Genomic DNA, 19,684 nt, shown 5'->3' on the forward strand with positions numbered 1-19,684 from the left:
TCAACCAGGCCTATTAATAGGAATACCTCTCTGTATGTGGGATATTTAATAGTACACTATTAAAAACAAAGTGTATACATACAGAAAAATAACATGATAGATTTATATACTTATTTTTTATTTTTTGTATAGTTCATGATTCATTTAATATTACAAAAATTCAATTGTGCATATAGGATTCAAGTTGGTCATTCCAAAGAATAAGTTTCAACAGCCAACATAATTATATACAAATCCATATGATAGACGAAACGTTGATTCAGGCAGTGCGGCAGATGTCTACAACGCGCGTTTCGGCATACACGCCTTCATCAGGTCTATTGTACATATAACTGTTCCGGATATCGCCGATGATGTACTGTGGCTTCAACTGGATCTCTACTAAATGAAGGTTCTACAAGACTGTGGGTACACACAGAAGTGTGTAGTCATGTGGGTAGGAGAATCTTAAAGGATGGAGCCGTGGGAATCTCATTAGAGTGGGTAGACCGTACTATACGTTGTCTGTGTGTAGGTAAGAACACATCAAACTGAAGTTACATGTGGGTGATGACATCAGAAACAGGGATTTATTTGAAGAGACGACTTTAATATACCGGAAAATAATTTCCTGAACAAAAAGAATTAACATCCAAACAGATTCTCTCGTGGAGATGCCCCACATATAAGTTGAAAGTGGATAAATGATAAAATCCGACCCAAACGATCCGGAGAATTTCTCCTGGAGATGGAGATAACGATGCAAAACGCCTATCGCCAGGGCATCACAGGCTGAGGATGTGCTCTGCTACAAATGGAAATGTGCATCTAGTCAGGAGATTAGCTAATGATGTTAGGGCTATTTAAAGGGTGCTGTTTGCAGTAGGAAGCAAAACATCATCAACCATATTGAGCAATCTAAATTAGATGCCATGGTTCTCTTATTGATTTGATCAGTTCTTTTGGGATAGGGGGAAGCCTTGGAATGTGTAGGCAATATGCTTGACCATGCAATCAAAATAGCACGGTACCAAGAAATTCACATGAAGAGCAGATTATTGAACTGCCCTCTTCTTCTATACTCTTCATGATTCACATCTGAACCTCATCTGACTGCATCCAGAAATGCCTTGCTGACAGGCTAGACTTCACGTTCTGGCCCTTGCAATCAGAAGGCCCACTTTATTTAGAGTTTAAAGTTGTATTTCCTGCCCAGGATCAAAATACAAACCATATTGGTTCTGGGCAGGACAGTGACCACTCACAATGCAAGAAAACTCACATGCGATATAGTTTGAGGTACCGGTGTAGGTCTGATCCCCAACTGAGGGATCTATCATGTGGATGGAAGACAAAGCTGATGAACTGAATTCAAGAGTGATAGCCCTCATAGGGCAAGCAGCATGGGCTGGGAGTAAGATGAAGCCAATAGACTTCCACTAAATCTTTCCTGGAGGAGCCCAGACTTGGCTGGGATGGATGTCAAGGAGATTCCTCGCTGGAAAGGAAGGCCATACAGTATGACAATATCCTCTTATCACTCGTGTGCACGTGTACATTGTGCAGATTTCCAGAACACATATATTCACTGTAAGTAAGTGGATTATTCCTAGGGGTGGGCGCTTGCCCACCCCAAGGAATATTTACACTAACTTCCCAGGGTGAACCCCAAAGTCACCAAATTAGCCTGAGCGCCCCCCATTGAGAGATATGGCACAGAGCAGGAAGGCTTAATTTAGAGCAATGTGTAGGTATTCAAGCAATACCGAGAAAGTATAGGAACAAAACACCAAATAATACAAATCCCAAACTGAATTAGAACAAGCATTGGAAAAGCCAAACAGCCCAAAATGATCTATTGGGTTTGACAACGTTTTTTAACCATGCTGCTCAGAAGAGGGTGAATGGTAAATAGCAGCACGGGGGAAGCATAGTGCTGCAACAATGTAGGAGGGGACACAAAAAAAGAATGAGGGGGGCCCAGGGGGATGCAAAAGACACAAGTGCGGGGGGGAGCCAAAGCAACATGAGGTTGGGGAAAGCAACATGAAGGTTGCAGATTGGAAGAAGCAATGGGCAGAAGCACACAGCCGAGAGCAAGATGAAGGGGTGGAAAAAAGCACTCATCAACAGAGAGCAACATGGAAAGCAGACGGAGAGACGTACACAAGGGAGACAGTTCGAAAACACAAGCACTCTAGTGAAGTGCTTCACACAAAAGAAGAATGTAGCGCTTGAAAATCAAGCAGTGGAACTAGCAATACCAGCCAATCAAAGGAATTGTAAACATAAGATTGACGAAATGGGGCACATATAAGAGGCAGGCAAATGAGAGTGAACTGGAAAGCCAGCCAATGGTAAGCAATGGGCGGGCTTTAAGATTCTCTAGAATATGGCTGGAGCTTCCGGAATCCAGCTGGCCCTTAACGCCCTTCTGCCAACCTTCAGAGGCAAGCTGCAAAAGGCTCTCACAGACAACACGACTGCCATGTGGTACTTTAACAAATACGGTGTGGTCCAGGATCCTGGTAAAGTAGGGCTTACAACATTGATGATGATCAACCACCGGGCAAGGTTCCTGAAGGCCACTAGTGGCATCTCCATCCAGAGTTGGCATTGCCCATCTTCGAACAGTGGGCCATGCTCTGGTAAGTTCTTTTCAGCACTGATGAGAACATGCAGTGTCTAAATGACTGTGCACTGGAGTTTCATTTGGGAAAGTCACTGGGAGACACAGCCTGACTGTGATGGGACACGGTCTCAGGTACTTGTTCCACAATTGCTTCTCCTACTTTGCTTTATAAGGAAAATAAAGACAGATAATGCATGAGTCATTGCCCCTGACTAGGTCAGAAGGTCCTTCCTTTTTGGGAGCAACAGGGCTACGCCTCCAGGCAGCTGTGCTCTTCTGAATGGTCGCCCAAGCTGGTAGATGTCATCCTTGCAGCTAGATGTCTTGCAACAACATCCATTTGTGCTCCAGAGAGCTGGGAGAGGTTTGTAGCATGGTGTGGGATCAGGCACCTTGATCCTCTGCAGATGCAGAACCATATTTCTCATGTGCTTCTGTTTGTCGATGGCCTACAAAGCTTCACAGTGGGCACAGTCTAAGGCTGCATGTCTGCCATTTTGGCCTTTTTCTGATTGCCCAATCAAACTTCTCCTTTCAAGTCACCTGTTGTGATGCATTTCCTGAAATCCGTAAATTGCATTTGTCCTCTGAAACTGTTTGTCATTCCACAGTTGGAGTGGTATTTGGTCCTCACAATCCTTATGCGTTCACCATTTGAGCCTATGCATAGTTGCTACTCACAGCTTCCAACAATCAAAGAGTCTTTCTCATTGCTGCACCACTGCCTTCCCAGACTGGTGATAAGAACTTGTGCTGCCTTTCTTCCAAAGGTGATATCACTCTTTCATTTAAAACAATCAATCATCCCTCAGATGAGGAGGAAACAGCTTGATCCAAGAGAGCCTGAAGGTTTTACACTGACCACATGAGAAAATACTGCATGGACCACCAACCTTTCATGGGGTTAACTAGTACCAATAAAGAAAAAGCATTGCAAAAGAAAATACTGTTGAGGGGGGTCATCCTCTGCATAAACAAATGTATTGCGCTGGTCAGAAAAAACCCAAAAGGCCTGCCGGCTCATTCCACCAGGCCTAGGCCTGAAACAACTGCGCTGGCAAGGGAGTGCCTGTCCTAGCCATTTTCCAAGCCTCAATATGGGTGTTGATACATTCAATTATCATGAATACTATGACAATTCTCTTATAGGTATTGCTCTTATTGAGTTAAAAGCACAAATTAATAGAATGTGCAGTTAGTTTATATTAGTTCTCTGTGCCATGATAATCTTGTTTGTTTGGATTTATTCACAATATGTCTAAAAGCTGACTGTTCTGTTCTTCATCAATAGGTTTTGGTTTCTACAGAGTTTCTAGAAGATTGATAACTACATGTCTTGTTTATTATTATTGAAATGAAAATAGGTAAACAGGCATTAGCCCCTCTCTTTTAATTTGTTATTCTGAGAGTTGCAACAAAGACAAAATAGGGTTATGAAAGATGAGCACAAGAGTTAAGGAGCTGGACAGAAACCTTCGCACCGGGCCACAACAAGAATTGCATGACCAATTCTGCTGGAAGCTCCCAGGGAGAAAGGCATTCCGCCTTCGCTTGGTGAGCCTTTCAGGCCAGCTGGCCTTGCCCTGTGTTCTTAGCAGGCACTCTTGTTATACTTGGCCCAAGTCCTGTTGTGCAGCCAGGCATGTGAGTGTGAACCTTCTTTGAAACTCAAATGAGGGTTTCTATTTTCTGCTGTGCTAAAATTAACTTAGGGCCCGGAAGTAGCAGAGGGGGAGTAGGATTACTACAAACCTATACAGCAAATACACTGGGATTTTCCCTGTCATTACTCATTTAGCACATGTTTCTATTGTCATTCTATTTGTCCTTGTTGTGGTTACAGTTCATACTGTGTGCACTAAGACAGGGTTTTAATTTTTAAATTGCATCTCTTAAAATGTAGCTATCATTTCCAAGTGTTCTTGAGTGTGATCTTCCTAATGAAAAGGGATTTAAGGTTTCCACTAATTATCTCTGATTCATAGTTACCTGAAACTCATCCCACTCAAATATTATTCAGTGGCTTTTGGGGCAGTTTAAGGTCAACTGGTGTTCTGTCTTGGTTTGGCACGCTGGCTGAGTCTTTAGTGCCGGAGGATCTAGAAAGCTGAATTCTATGTTTTAGAGCAATCTAGAAAAAGTATCACAATCCCAAAGCGCACTAATACCTTAACAGCCAGGCCTGCAGAGAAGGACATTTTGTCTGCTCGGCCCGCAAGTCTATTTGGTTTGAGTCCACTCCTCAGACCCTCCTCCATTTGGAAGGAACTACTTGGGTATCTATTCTAAAACTAAGGAATCTCAGGTTGAACCTATCCATCAGATGAACAGGTTACTTACCTTCAGTCCAGTGTTTTGTGGTGAGTAGTCTACCTACCTGCAGATCCCTTGCCGTTCTTCTGCTTCCTCGTTCTGTAGAGTGGGCACCTGCACATCAACATCAACAAATCCCAAGTTAGATATCAGTTCACTGTCATTGGCTATCTCTGAGGGCTCAGAAGAGATTTAAAAGAAGGAACTGACATCAGAGCACATGAGTGGAGCCAACATGTGCCTTCTCCCACATCACTTTCATGGCATTGTGAGGTTGCTGCGGAGTCATACAAAGCCGCATATATTCTCCCCAAAAATCCTCCAATGATGGCACCTGGGATATTTTAAGATAAAGAAACTGCTGTTAGAGTATACAGCATTAAATGTAATGGGGTGACCCTGTAACCCTCAGAACCCGGGCGGGTAATGAAACAAATAATAATGGCTCTGTCGGACCAAAATATACAGTGATATAGTATTTCTTATTATATTACTTGAACAATCCGTCCCTGTAGGGGTACATAGACAGTGGTACCTACACCAATGTAAACAAAACACCCTGACCACAATGAAAATCAAAGTAAAGTTTTAGTCCTATACTTTCATGTTATTTGAATTGTATTAAAACATTAGTTTCGCTGTCCAAACAAACATTAAACATATAAAAAACATAACAAGAAAATATGTGCACGACTGATACACATTTAAAACAACCGTACAACAATGTCTAATCACAAAAGATTATTGGAGAATGTCAACTATAAATGCAATAGTCCAATAGCTTAATCAATTAATTCTTGGTCCTAGTAGACTTTGTAAAGTCGATTCGTGAAAGAGAAGTGCGTCGACGTTTCGACCCTGGGGAGCGATGCGCTGGTTGTGCGCATCAAGGGCGGGTCTTCATCAGGACTGTGTAGGTGTGGGACAGCCTTCTAAGAACCACGGATCCTCTTGGATGCCTGGTCCTGTTTTTGGGATAATGCTGGTCAGCCGACTCAGCCAATATTGCTGTACTTCTTAGATCTCAGTAATTTTAATTGCACAGCTTGGTAAGTTCAGAAGGCAGTGCTTCATCAATTTGGGCATTCCCTCATAAGGAATTGACGGAGTAAGAGGCAGGCAATTCTCTACCACCAAATTGATGAAGCACCCATATCTACGAGGCAATGCAAAGTCGCTTTGCATGGCTTTTCATGGCCTTGTACATATTATGAAAGGCAACGCAGCTCAAGACGCTGCATTGCTTTCCACTGCGTCAGGGAGGCAATCCATGGGTGTTGCGGTGGGTGTTCCACGCAATACTCATCGGTTTTGACACATTCCCAGACTTACAAGGATCTGTAAACCTGGGAATGTGTCAAAAATGTCTTAATTTCTCCGCGTGTTTTTCCTCTTTCCATGTGTGGTGCATTCCAATAAACATGCTTTCATGAACAACATTGTTGTACTTGACCTTATGTTATCCTATAAACAGTATATGTCTGCAAAGTTGTGGGTGGGTGTCAGCCCTGTTCCTGGCGGGAAGTCTGAGTCACATACAAGTAAGCACAGAAGCCATCTTAGAAAGGAACATTTCCCTACTGAAAGCAATTCAAATGGCATAACAAAATTAATGATTACTCGAAGTATGTCAATATTGTACATTATCAGGGTCATAATTCAAGTAAACACTGAACATTCCCGCCAGCTACTATTGCTCCTGAAAACAAATCTCTCTCATGCATAATCTATCAAATATCCAACAATATGACAGTAAGACAAGAATGCCACTCTTGGCTGACCCAAGATGTGATTGCCACTTTCTGATGAATGGGATGGACCCAAACAAGCCAATAGCAAGTGGGCCAATGGCTAAAGAGAACCAACGCAAACTGTGTACTGTCTACAAGACATCTATCAAACAGCTAAAGCTGCCACTTTGTGCTAAAAAAAGTGTCAATGTCATTTGAAAAGGTATCTGAATTATTCTGGTTTGTTGGGTTTGTTGGGCTACAGTGTATATGATGTGTTTGTCTATTACCAGTTCAGTGTTACCTGTTGTTTGTATGTTCATTTAACTTGAAAGCAGTGCTTTCTCGTATTTGAATGAATATGAGTTTCAGGTTTGTGAATTGCAGGTTCTGTGTCTGATCCTTGAGGTTTATGCTTTCTTTGAATGGTGAGTTTAGGTCCAGGACCAGCTGCCTCACCTGAAGGCCATCATTCAATACAGCGATGAGCTGGAGGTGAAGAGACCCAACCTCTACACGGTGAGTCATGGCCATGGCCCTTGCGCCTGCCTTCCTTTCTCCCACTGACACACAAAGTTAAGTGTTAGAAATGGGGATTTCTGGTTGGATAAGGCTTGCGCCAAAGCCAGGCAGAAACCACCACTCTAGTCAGGGCAAGGAAGTCACTGGCCAAAGATAACCCCTGCTCAACCCCTTGGTAGCTTGGCACGAGCAGTCAGGCTTATCTCGGAGTTCAATGCCAAAAGTTCAGGGGTGAACCTGCCAGAAGGGCCAAGTCCAACATGAAGTATCTCTCAAAGTACAGGTTTGAGGCCAAAAATGATCCATTGTTCCATTTTAACAAACATGAAATATTTGAGTTGGAGCACACAAGTATTAATCACATTTGTCCTGAAACTGTTCATAAATCAATCTGTGTTGAAGCAAACAAGTCATCAATTTATGTTGATGCAAACAGGAAATCGGGTAACAAAATTTTGTGCTAAAAAATATTGAGGCACAAATATATTATGTCAAAAATATCCTTCACATAAATATTGTCTTTCTGTACTTAGCATTGAAATGACACTTATATTCTGTCAAATAGCATGCAAAGGATCAGCGTCCAAAAAGGGTAAGAACATGGATTATTTTAATCCTGCAAAGTAATATTTTTAAAATGTTATTATAGTTACAATAAAATGTAAACTGTGCAGCTTTAATCAATTATTTATTTTCATATATGTGTCTATATATCTATATATATTCTGCATATGCAATATTAAGTAAACATGTTTTAAATACATTCAAATTAAAATAGTAAAGGTAATATGCACACCAAAAAAAGATAACTAATTTTAAATATTAACATTACGTATCTTGTTTAGCCGGGTGTTCTGGCTTAGTGGACCAATGCATGTAGGGGCCAGTGTTCTCCTTCATACTCACAGGTTCAAATCCTGGTGGGTCCACCCAGGCTTTCATTCTTCTGAGGTCAAAAAAATAAGTACTATAGAATTGGGTAACAATAAACATCTGGTATTCAGCGTAGATATACATTTGGGTAAATGTGTGCTTTACAAATACTCAAATTATGTTTACCTTTAAATACAATATTTATATATATTCACTGAAAAAACCAAAGGTATATGGACATTATAGTTTAGTTGAGATTTTACAGATACGAAACCATAGAAATTCAGCAGTTAGAGTTATAGTTATCTCAAGTAACTTTAACTCGTACCTAAGGTAACTATGACTCGTGCCCATGCCATGCACAGTTTTCTCATCAATAATTTCACAGCAATTGTTGCAGTGATATTATCAATGATGTCATAGAAGATATCTTGAATGTTGTAATATGTTGGCTAATTTGCAGTGCATTGCAAAAGCATGCGTTATAATTATCTTAGGGTACGACTTATAGTAACTTGAGATAACTATAAGTGCTGAATTTCTATGATTTTGTGTATGTATAATCTGAACCAAACTATAAAGTCCCTGTAAACTTTGGATTTTTCTGGCTCAGTTCTTTTGCTTTGCCTGTGTATTGCCGTATTGCTTCCCTTTGGCCTCAACTGATCGAGTGTTATCTCAATTTGCTTCGGTGGCTTTAAAGAATCAGGCGTGTTTGGACTCCTTCACAACAATTGGTTCAGCACTCGATACAGTGTAATCAAAGAAAGTTCACAAGAATAAGCACATAAAGAAGATTCCCGGATTCCAAGTGTTTTCTTTTAGTTCCAATTGATTCTTTATTCAATATTTGCTAAAACTCAAAAGGACCATAGCTGACGCGTTTCGTCTCAAAGAGACTTTTTCAGGGCTCCTAAAGGTCACAAATTGTTTTCACAGTTGTTATTTATTGCATCAGTCCAGAATTCATGAGAATAGTTTCATGTAATACTTGTTTCCATGCCTGATGTCGATTCATCTGTTCTGCTTGCTTGTAGAGGATCTTTTCTTTCCCCGGAAGCGTGGAAGAACAGCAGCCGCCAATGAGTGATATCCGAACTGTCTGTCAGTGGCCCGTCTCTGGAGGCAATGCGGGCTAGAAAGCAGGACGCATGGCCTGCTGGAAGATGAGAGACTGTCTGCCTCTCCAGACTGGCCCCTGACAGACAGTTCGGATATCACTCAATTTGAGCGACCCACGGATGGATTGCTGGAGGAGCAAGGAAAGGTAGAAGTTTCCCCAGCAGATTTATGGATTGCTTCATTCCTGAGAGCTGCGTGAGACACAGATTGGAAGAAGGAAGAACCAGGCTCTTCAGTCTACTTCAATAGGAGGTCTTTGACCTTGAAGGTCCAGTGGAGATGCTGTTTTTTGTATCTAGGGAGCAGAGTTTGAGATTTTGGTCTGTTGGGACCGCTTCACCGATCTGGTTGCCGCCCCATGTGCCACAGTCCACTGTAGGGTTACCACCTTTGGTGCTGTGCTGTGAGAGGCAGAGATCCATTGCCCAAGACAGGGAAATGGCATGGTTATGCAGTCTGCAATCCCCATTTTCCATGTGGAGACCGTGGGGAAGAGAGAGGACAGTTTTTTGGGGTTTATTTTGCAGATTTATATAGCACAAACTCGACCCAAAGGTATTGAAGCACTTTACATGAGCACCGGTTATGTTACACAAGGACACATTCATTTTTTTGGTAGACACAGGCAGATTAAGTGATTTGCCCAGAATCACAGGATGTGGACTAAACCCGAGGCCCGAATCTTGGTTTCCCAGCACCAAAGTCGGCAATCAATCCATCAGACCACATCCTCTTTCTTGCCCTGTAAGTGCTCCTGTGACCCTAGCTATATTCCAGGCGGAAGGGGCCATGAAGGAGGAAGAGAGCTGGTGCTCTGAGCCCACATGCAGATAAGCTCTCAATGAGGGCTGTGACATGTGGATGGTGAGAGCAAGAAATTCATCTCACCACCAGGGAGCATTGGAGACCTGCTCCTAGATCTCAGGAACGATTTACAGCACGGAAGGAGCGCTGAGGACATCGGCCACAGCGATTGCAGCTTCGCATCATCTGGACGTAGCCAGGGAGTCATGGACTCTGAACCACCACTCTGCGAGAGTGGGTAAGACTGAACAATGGGCCCTGGGGACGTGACAATTTTACTGAAGAGCCCCATAGAACTTCTGAGACTTGAACTCCTTAGCAGGGCCTAGCTTGGATTTTGCCACACGTGATTGGGAAATAACCAGCCATAAATGAGGAAGCGGGACTGTAATGTTGACCCGAGTATTGCTAGTGGGCTTGCCTCAAGAAAGCAGTGTATAATGTTTGCAGTGTGTTGTGTTGCACTTTGTATTAGTAGATACATACTTCTTCTTACATAAACGTTTTTGAGTATCCAATCATGTATAGGGGTTGCTGGGTGTATTTTGATTTCTGAGCCTGTGCTACCCTTACACCTACCTCCACCTTGGCAAGCTTTGAAATGCTCAACCTGTTCTAACACGGAGTTTCAAGAGCTGAAGGAGTACTTGGCCCAGTTGCAAACAGTCCCTAGTAAAGCGGGCCCTGAGACATCAGTAGTAAAAGCCTCAACTACCACTGTTGGTCCCATTAATCCCTGCTGCCGGGCGACCCTCTGAATAGGATTGTGACAGGTGGTATGGGTGGAGAAGAGTGCAGAGTACTGAAGGCCATATTCTGAGTGACCAGTCACCAGGAGTTCCAGAAGACTAGTTGGAGAAGACACTGGAGGTGGTGAAATGTGTTTTTTTTACTGGTACATGTATGTATTTTTCTCAGACCCTGTCTAGGAGTCCACATTTGACTTTGCCCTGGAGTGAGTCAGGAGGTCAGCCTTGACTGAGATTAGAAAGCAGTATGTAGAATGAGCAAGAAGTGGGGAAGTGAAAGAGAGGAGAGAGTGGGTGGAAGGTTGAAAATGAGTGGTGTAGAGGAGGTTGGTGGAGCAGGGTATAGGGCAGTAGATAGCTGGCGCGGGATTTCTTTGGCAAAAGTTGAAAGGATGACTCTGCCTTGTCAGGATCCAAACTCGTGACTTCCAAAGCAATACATTTGTTAGCAGAAAATATTTTGCTCACTGAGCCACGAATTGTGCAATAAAATACTCGCTCAATGATAGCATCCCTACTTGCAGATAAACTTAAAAGGAACCCACTTTGCTCTTATTCGTACACTCTACTCTCAGATGGACCTCCAGAGTACTTTCGCGCATCTTCCACCTTCATAAATACCATATCAGGGTATCTCAGATCTGGTGTCTCATTCAGGACAGGCAGTGCCTCTCATTCGTTTAAAGAAACAAGTATGGCAACAGTAACCCCTGGAATAGAGACTGGGTCCTCATCATGTCATTGTGTTACTCAGAGTTATATTCTAAATCTCTCTCTCAACGCAAGCTCCATCTGCCTTGCAGCTCCACTGACTCACTGCTCTTCCCAACATTTCACTGTAGCAGCGCGCTCGAATCCAGCAAATACTGTCCTACTAGAAAACCAAAGCGTAGTTCACACTATTGTATAACTAGTGTAAATAGTGTTTAAATGCATTTCAATCGAAGGACCTCCATATATAGTGAGCCAGACTACAGCTCAGACAGCATTTGACCCTACCATGCTGCAGACATGACTGTCAAGGTCTCGACATAAGGGTTGGTCCTTCAACTCTGTATTAGAAGTTCTTGGGAATGGGTAACCCCTTCCTGATGCCCCCCTTCCTGTGGGATGCTGAACACATGTGGTAGAAGGGATACTCTCTACAAGGAGGAAAATCCATAAGGCTTAAGTTTAGTATCTAGGTATGAAGAAGACTAGAGCAGAAGCAAGCTAAAGGAGTTGGTGTGTAGTGGTCCACTGCATATAGGTCCCTTATCGAGGGGTACAACAGGAACCACCTGACAGAAAAGGGGCTGGTCGCAGAACAGGAGCCTTCCGACAGGAGGAGCCTGGCCCCAGAATAGGAATCGCCCGATATGCATACTGAAATGCATTCACATTTGGCGGCCATCTTAGGATGGGCTCTGTGTCTGGTGGCCATTTTAGGATGGGCTCTGTGTCTGGTGGTCATCTGAGAAGGGGAGGTGAACTGATGCTTCTAGTTTACTGCCATGACAGTGGCTGGCCCAGAGTCATCACAAGGGCAGAGGGGTTGACTCGCCAATCCAGAATGAGTCAGCACAGTCAAGATTTGTAATAAATAGTTTATTTATATTTATGTTTTTTCATAGCCTGAATTCTGGTCAGCGGCCTCACTTTCAGTGTTTTGTTTCTTGCTTCCTGTTCTATTTTGCACTCTGTGTAATAATAACCTTTTGCTTGCCTCTCTTTTGTGACAGATCTCAAGCTCATCTTTTGAACTCTTGCTTTTATGTCTCTCCGAGTATCATGTTCTTGACTTTCCTGCATCTCTTTCATGTTTCAGTCTCAAAGACGGTGCTGACCTGTGGCTTTACATTTTCTGATACGTTGACTCTTACTTTCTGTCTGCAGTGTGCAGAGTTCATGCAGCTGGGATCAGAAATTCCTGATTCTGAACTTGATGACGTCATCGACTCCCAGAGGGCCAATCAATGCTGCACTCTGTTCTACACCTCAGGGACAACCGGTTCACCCAAGGGGGTGATGCTGAGTCATGACAATGTGAGTATTTATGCAGAATTATGTGTCCTTGGAGAATTATTTTTAAATACAAATGTAGTAAACGGAAATGCAATGTAATGCAGAGAGTGTGCTGTGTAGTATTTAGGACTATATCCAACACTGACTTGGCTATTAAGCTTTCTGAGCTATCAACCTTTAAAAAGGAGGGGCATGGACATTTGTTACAATCTGTATTATATTTCTGTATTGCCTTGTGAAGAAGAAGAGGTTCATACTTCTGAGGAAATTATACCCAGCATCACAGAAATAGTTCCAGAGAATTTCAGTTCTATTTCTGAACAGATGTGGAAAAAAGGCATGAATGATGATGAGTTGTTACAACGTATTATTAATGTTCACTAACAGGGTGGCCACAGAGGAAGGTTGTTCCTGATGAATTATTTCCGTTTTGGAAGATTTCTGATGAAATTGTAGTGGAAGGTGATTTTGTGTACAGAGATGGAAAGTGTATTCCTCCCTATTCGTTACGTGAGACTATTTTGGTTTTGAGTCATGAAACCTATTTACGAATCTCCTCTATGAAAAGACTTATCAGATCCACATTTTGGTGGCCCGGTATGGATAGGTATGTAGTCCGAATTGTGAGAGAATGTCCTGAATGTTTAAATAGTGAAAAAGCTCTCAGATGTAATCCTGCTCCTCTTATTCCTGTTAAAAGGCCATGTTTTCCCTGGCAAAAGATTGGATTAGACATTGCCACAGGATTGCAGATTTGCTATTGTAATGTTAGATTACCACACAAAATGCCAGAAGTTAAGTTAGTTCCATGTGTCGATACAAAAAGTGTCATTTTGTTTTTAAAAGAAGTTTTTGCCAGAGAAGGAACTCGTGAAATTATAATATCAGACAATGGAGTTCAGCTGAAGTCTTATGAGATGAAGGAGTTTTTAAAGTGTTACAATATTATTCGCATCACAACTCCTCTCTATGAACCACAAGGGAATGGGCAGGTGGAGAGATTTAATAGAGTTCTTAAAGAAGGTATTATGTGGGATTTGGAGCAGACTGGAAGGATACATTGAGGAAGAAATTGCGGTTGTATCGAATAACTCCTCATTCGACTACAGGGGTCTCACCTTTCCGGATGTTAAAGGGGAGAGATCCTATTTCTAAGTTGTGTCCCTGGTGGTTTAGGAAAAGTGATAAAGTTCAATCTGTCAATATGGACAAAGAAAGTTTGGCCCGCGATATTGATGAGAAACAAAAAAAGAGTAAGAACTCAAATGATCTTTGCATGAAAGTCAAGTTACCTGATTTTAAAGTTGGAGATTTTGTCAGGATAAAGAAGCCTGGTATTCTACTTAAAGGTGACTCCAAATTTGGTAAACCAATAAGAATTGTAAAAGTCAATCGCAAAAGTGTTGTGACACAAGACGGACAAGTCTGGAACGTTAGGCGTGTTTCGAAGTGTAAAAATTTGCTTTTCCAAAATCCTTAGGAAGGGAAATGTGTTTCATTCTGTATTATATTTCTGTATTGCTCTTTTAATGTATATTGCCCTTTTAATTGATGTGTGTACATGTAAATCAGTGGCACATGCATAGCTGTTGTAGTGACATCACTTGGAATGTGCTGGTGGCATTCTCCACCTGGACCTGAGCTGTGAGAGATGTACTGTGCTCTATGGAATAAACTGGATTTTCTACATTTCCACTTTTCTTGCATTTATTTTGGAATCTTACATCATTACATCATTCCAGAAGTATATTTACTAGATGATAAAGACAGACAGCTTTATGTTTAACCAAGCAGGTACAAGTGGTAAAAAGAAGTCTATGAAGCATCATATTTACTAAGAAAATGAAGGTAATGATTTGCACGCTTGAAAAATATGTTAATGTGGGAGGGAAAGTGCAAGACAAACGCCTGAATAAAAACTAAGGGGCATATTATCAAGGGGCAGCTATAATATTATCGCCACTTTAGAGTCCGTTTTCGGGCAAAAAACGGTGATAATATCACATTATTAACAAGGACACGCTAGTGCGTGTTTCCTTGCTTTAGCGCCTGTTGTCAGCTCGCCTCGCATCGCATCATTAATGAGATGCAAAGGAGGCATGCATGACAAAACTCCATGGGAAAATATCGCTAACCCAGCTTCGCAATATTGTCTGTTAAATTCCTGACTAAGAAATATCTAACATGGGAGGTGGAGTGTGGGGCTAAGGTCGCAGGGCCTTATCATCAAGTAATCGCTGTTTTCCATGAAACATCGCTGGAAAACCTGCGATGTTCCATGGAAAACCCAGCTATCGCTGGAATATTTATCGCTATACCGCTAAGCATTGATAATACAGCGCTAGCTTGGCAATATATTCCAGCGATAGCCGGCAATCATTTAAAGCGCCCTAAGCTCGCTCAGCGATAATTATCGCTGGGGCATGATGATATGCCCCTAAGGTGCCCCAATACCTTGGCTCTAGAAGGAGGAGCTATTTGTTGAAAAACTCTCTATCGATCAAGCACGGATGATAACTTGCTTTCAGTGAAGTAGTGCAGTAACCCTCTTCCATTAATGCAAAGTATCACCCTCCTCTTAGGGGTGCAGACATGTATACCCAATCTCGATACCTTGTTATTTTTCTCATGTTCATTCATAGCTGCCAAGATTTCAAATTGCTTATGTATGACATTTTCAGTGTACATATGAGTGACATTCAACAACTATGTGTGACACGAAAGTGACACTTTCTCACGAGCAAAATAAAGCAATGAAGACAAGGCAAACATAAATCTCAGAAATTACACTCATTTGTGAGGAGATCTTAAAACTGCTACAAAGCACCAGAAATGGAAGGGCACTACCCAAGTGTGCTGCCCTGCCCCACCGTAGTACCAATGCCCAGCTGAGCAGTCTGCCTCTGTTCAGTGAAATAATTAAATATATTAGTATAAATGACCTAAGAATTGTGGCAGACTGGCAGAGCGAGAGACAGAGCTGCAGTACGAGCCAGCGTCATGAAAGGCAGTAGCATCAAACTCCCGGCAGCTGACTCCAGTCAAGCTTAAAAAACATAATGTCATAACTGCCACCCATTCGTGCCATGGGCGGCCTGCCAGTTAGTCCTGTCTCAGCATTCAATTGGGCAAATCTTGGGACACTCTTTCAGTCTTTGTGACAATCAATCAATCAATCAGTGACACTTATGAAGCGCGCTACATACCCGTAGGGTCTCAAGGCGCTGGGGGGGGGGGGGGGGGGGGGGGGGGTGCCGCTACTGCTCGAACAGCCAGGTCTTCAGCTTCTTCCTGAAGGAGAGGTGGTCTTGGGTCAGGCGCAGGTCGGGAGGGAGGGAGTTCCAGGTCTTGGCGGCCAGGTAGGAGAAGGACCTTCCTCCTGTAGTCGCTCTTCGGATGCGGGGGACGGCGGCGAGGGCGTGGTTGGCTGATCGGAGGTGGCGTTTGGGAGCGTAGAAGTTGACTCGGCTGTTGAGGTAGCTCGGGCCTTGGTCGTGTAGGGCTTTGTGTGCGTGGGTGAGGAGGCGGAAGGTGATTCTTTTGTTGACGGGGAGCCAGTGAAGGTCTCTCAGATGTCCGGAGATGTGGCTGGTTCGTGGGATGTCGAGGATGAGTCTGGCTGAGGCGTTCTGGATCCGCTGGAGTCTCTTCTGGAGCTTGGCGGTGGTACCGGCGTAGAGGGCGTTGCCGTAGTCCAGTCGGCTGGTGACGAGGGCCTGGGTGACGGTCTTCCTGGTCTCGGTGGGGATCCACCAGAAGATCTTCCGTAGCATGCGTAGGCTGTTGAAGCACGCCGAGGAGACATTGTTGACTTGCCTGGTCATGGAGAGGGAGGAGTCCAGGATGAAGCCCAGGTTGCGTGCATGGTCTGTTGGTTTGGGTGCGGTGCCCAGGGCGGGAGGCCACCAGGAGTCGGCCACCATCATGTCACATGAATGCACCCACTGTGAACTGCGCAACAGATCACTGTTATATCTGCTGCTCAGCCAGTGTGACTGTGGTGGAGGAATGTTGGTGTGTGAGAGAGTCAGTCGGACTGAGCAGCAGGAACGCTGCTCCTGGTGGGGCAATATGCTTTGATCTACTTACTAACCTTGTAACTAAGCTCAAATAAACCATCTACAGAATATGCACCTCGGCTAATGGACTTTGTGTTACTGTATTTAGGCGACGATTTTACCAAGAAGAACCTGCGTGGGCTACCTGTGTGGACTTTGAATTTGAAGTAACTTGTAAGTGAAGGAGATGAACTTTAAGAAGCTCCTCTGGTATCAGTGTTTGGCGTATACAGCAAGCTGGCAGCCCTGAGGCCCACCAGTGACCACGAGACCGGTCGGCCCAACCCGGGCGTACCAGCTCGAGCTAGACTTTCCCTCTTCCTGGCTGCTGTAATGTTGGAAGACGTGTCAGGGTCAAATTACCTTGGGAAAATGTCTCCGTCAATAGGAGTTCTCTGAGGAGCAACAAGGAGAGTGTTTGGGGTGCTGCCACTTGAAGGGGTGTACCTATCGTGTAGCGCTACAGCCATCAAGAAGAGTTTCCCAAAGAGTCAATCAGTATGGGCTTTCCATCTAGTCTGTGTCCCTAACAGCTTAGAGGAAGAAAGAGTTTATCTCAGTCTTTGTGGGAAGTACGTTTGTAACGCTACCGCGTGCAGAGGTGTCCCTATCCTAAAGAGTGACTAGCCCCCAAGCCCCCGTGTGGATATGCACAGTGCAACTGGCAAGAGAAGTCCTCGCTTTCCTTCTTTGATGGACTTCGGACTCCTTTTGTTCGTACCTTGAGGTGGTGCATCGGGTGAGGGGCTCGGAGTCTGCCTTATGGTGGTGCGCCTTTGCTTGAGTGCCCCAGTGTCCCTGTCCGCAACATGTATAGACTGTCCCTGGAGTCGGTGTCATGATTAGTTTTCTCCCGCCTTTGTGTTTCCTGTCAGCTGTTTTACCGCATTTGGTGCAATAGTTAGGACTGTCCAGTATTCTCATCCGCTGCTCCTGTTTAAAAAAGAAACAGTTGAAATCCGTTGACCCACCTGCCTTCAACCACCGTCCGTGATCTCTAGTGCGAGCGTGGTCTTCAGCTCGCGCAGTGTCCTGCAGCTTCCACGCTGTGCTGCAAGGATGTGCCCGGAGCCGCCCGGCTCTAAGTCAGTCTGCGTGCCACCATTTTCTTCGTCTTTTCGTTTACCGCACATCCTTTGTGTTTCCTGTTGCCGGTTGGCACCCCCTCGTCTTGTGGATGTACTTTGGACCGTTTTTTCGGAGACAATCTCGGCGACGTCAGGTTGTCATGGCACTGCACTCATGAAGTTTTTTGGAAGTGCAGACCCCAGTATCCCGGATTTAGTTAGGGGATTCTACAAGCTTGGAGTGGTGTGTATCTGTGTTTGTGACAGACAGTCACTGGTATGGCATCACATGAACGCACACCTCGAGTATTTATTTTCCCTGGAGCTGCACAGTGCTGCCATGTCTAGTGATTGTGATGAACCTTTCTTCATAAGATCAAATAAAGGTAGTAGACGAAGCAGGAAACATTGTAAATTAAGAAGGGTTATTCTCCTTGAGATTACGGCAATAACACTGGCGCACAGCTGTTCTGCAGAGTGTCCAACTGCTGAATGCCTAATTCAGCAGTTGCAGTCACTGGGCAAACAGACTCCACGAGCGATGCACCTTTAAAGGAATACATTCTGACAAGGTGCGCGCCGTGGAGCATACATTACAAATCATGGTTATAAAAATAGAAGAGGTACGACTATGTACATATAATATAATAAGGAACACATTACATCATCTCCCTTTTTATAAACAATTGAAAAGTGATGAAAAACATAGCAAATTGAAATCCCTAAATCGTGTAGGAATGGAGCAATTTCTAGGAGCTCTGCTTGAAGTTGAAGCAGAAGAAATGGATGGAATGGACATTAAATTAGGATTAGTATCAGGAGAATTACAATGAAAAAATCATCTGTAGGAGTTGTGAGAAGTTGGCCCGATATGCAGCGTTCGCTATTCTAGCGACCACTATGCATCGGTCCAAACGACCCTTATGGTGATTGGTTGTAAGTCAACCTTAGACCAGCTATCCTAGTAGCGTGGATACGAGCAGTCTTCGGGCTAAACTCTAGAGGGCGTGTTAAGCCAGCTGTTATACCATCACATACCCCTTGAACACCAAGTGAAAGGACACCACACAAGTGTTATGAAAATAAACAGTATATTTATTAAGAATCACAACAGCCCTGGACTCTTTCTGAGGACAGGGTACTAAGCACAGAACAAAACTCTTAGGAAAATACTTCAAGTGCACAATTAAAACAAATGCCCGAGGGCAAGGAAAGTTCTAATGGTCTCGGGCGGACCCGATAAGGCAAGTCGGAAGCGAGGGACTCGGGACCCTAGAGTAAGGAGGCTATGCAGGCACCGAAATGCCGAAGTTACCTAGCCTCGAGGGCTGCGGCTGCACAAGTCTTACAGGCGTCGGGGATCTTCGCTGACGAGCCAGGAGCCGGAAGAAAAGGAGTTACTGGCCGGCGACCAGTGATGAATAGTTCGTAGAGATCCAAGCCTGGATCAGAGATCGTCGATACCTGAAAGCAGAGGGGACCAAGTTCGTACTACTAGCCAGTAGTCAGAGGGTACCAGGAAGGCACCGGATGGCCGTCACCTTGACTAGGTGAGTGGGCGACGCAAGGCTCTGCAGTCTCACGGACCAGGAGGCGTTGTCGGCGACCAGGATGGAGGTGCGAGCTGTCCCACGGAGGTTGATGCTGTCGGCGTCCCTGGGCCCAGGATTGGGGCAACAAGCCTTGGCAGATTTCAGGGCCACGTGGTGGGCCTAAAATGGCGTCTTGAGTGGACCAGGAGGGTCCGGGGTGCTTCTCTCAAAGAAGGAAGCAAAGGCCAGTCTGGAGCAACCAGACCAGCAGCGTTGGTTGTCGGATGTCGTCGAAGAAG

At 44.1% G+C, this 19,684-nt stretch overlaps 1 protein-coding gene across 1 annotated transcript in view; it reads left to right on the forward strand.

The window, feature by feature from the left end:
- Positions 1-19,684, forward strand: part of LOC147725890 (long-chain-fatty-acid--CoA ligase ACSBG2-like) — a 282,463-nt gene that overhangs the window by 69,324 nt on the left and 193,455 nt on the right. The window contains exons 6-7 of the mRNA XM_086960032.1: positions 7,093-7,173; positions 12,600-12,749. Coding sequence (XP_086816158.1) covers positions 7,093-7,173; positions 12,600-12,749 — 231 coding nt within the window. The remainder of the gene's footprint in view (positions 1-7,092; positions 7,174-12,599; positions 12,750-19,684) is intronic.

Source organism: Lissotriton vulgaris, chromosome 3_1 (assembly GCF_964263255.1).
Source record: "Lissotriton vulgaris chromosome 3_1, aLisVul1.2, whole genome shotgun sequence".
In the NCBI taxonomy this organism is placed as follows: Eukaryota; Metazoa; Chordata; class Amphibia; order Caudata; family Salamandridae; genus Lissotriton; species Lissotriton vulgaris.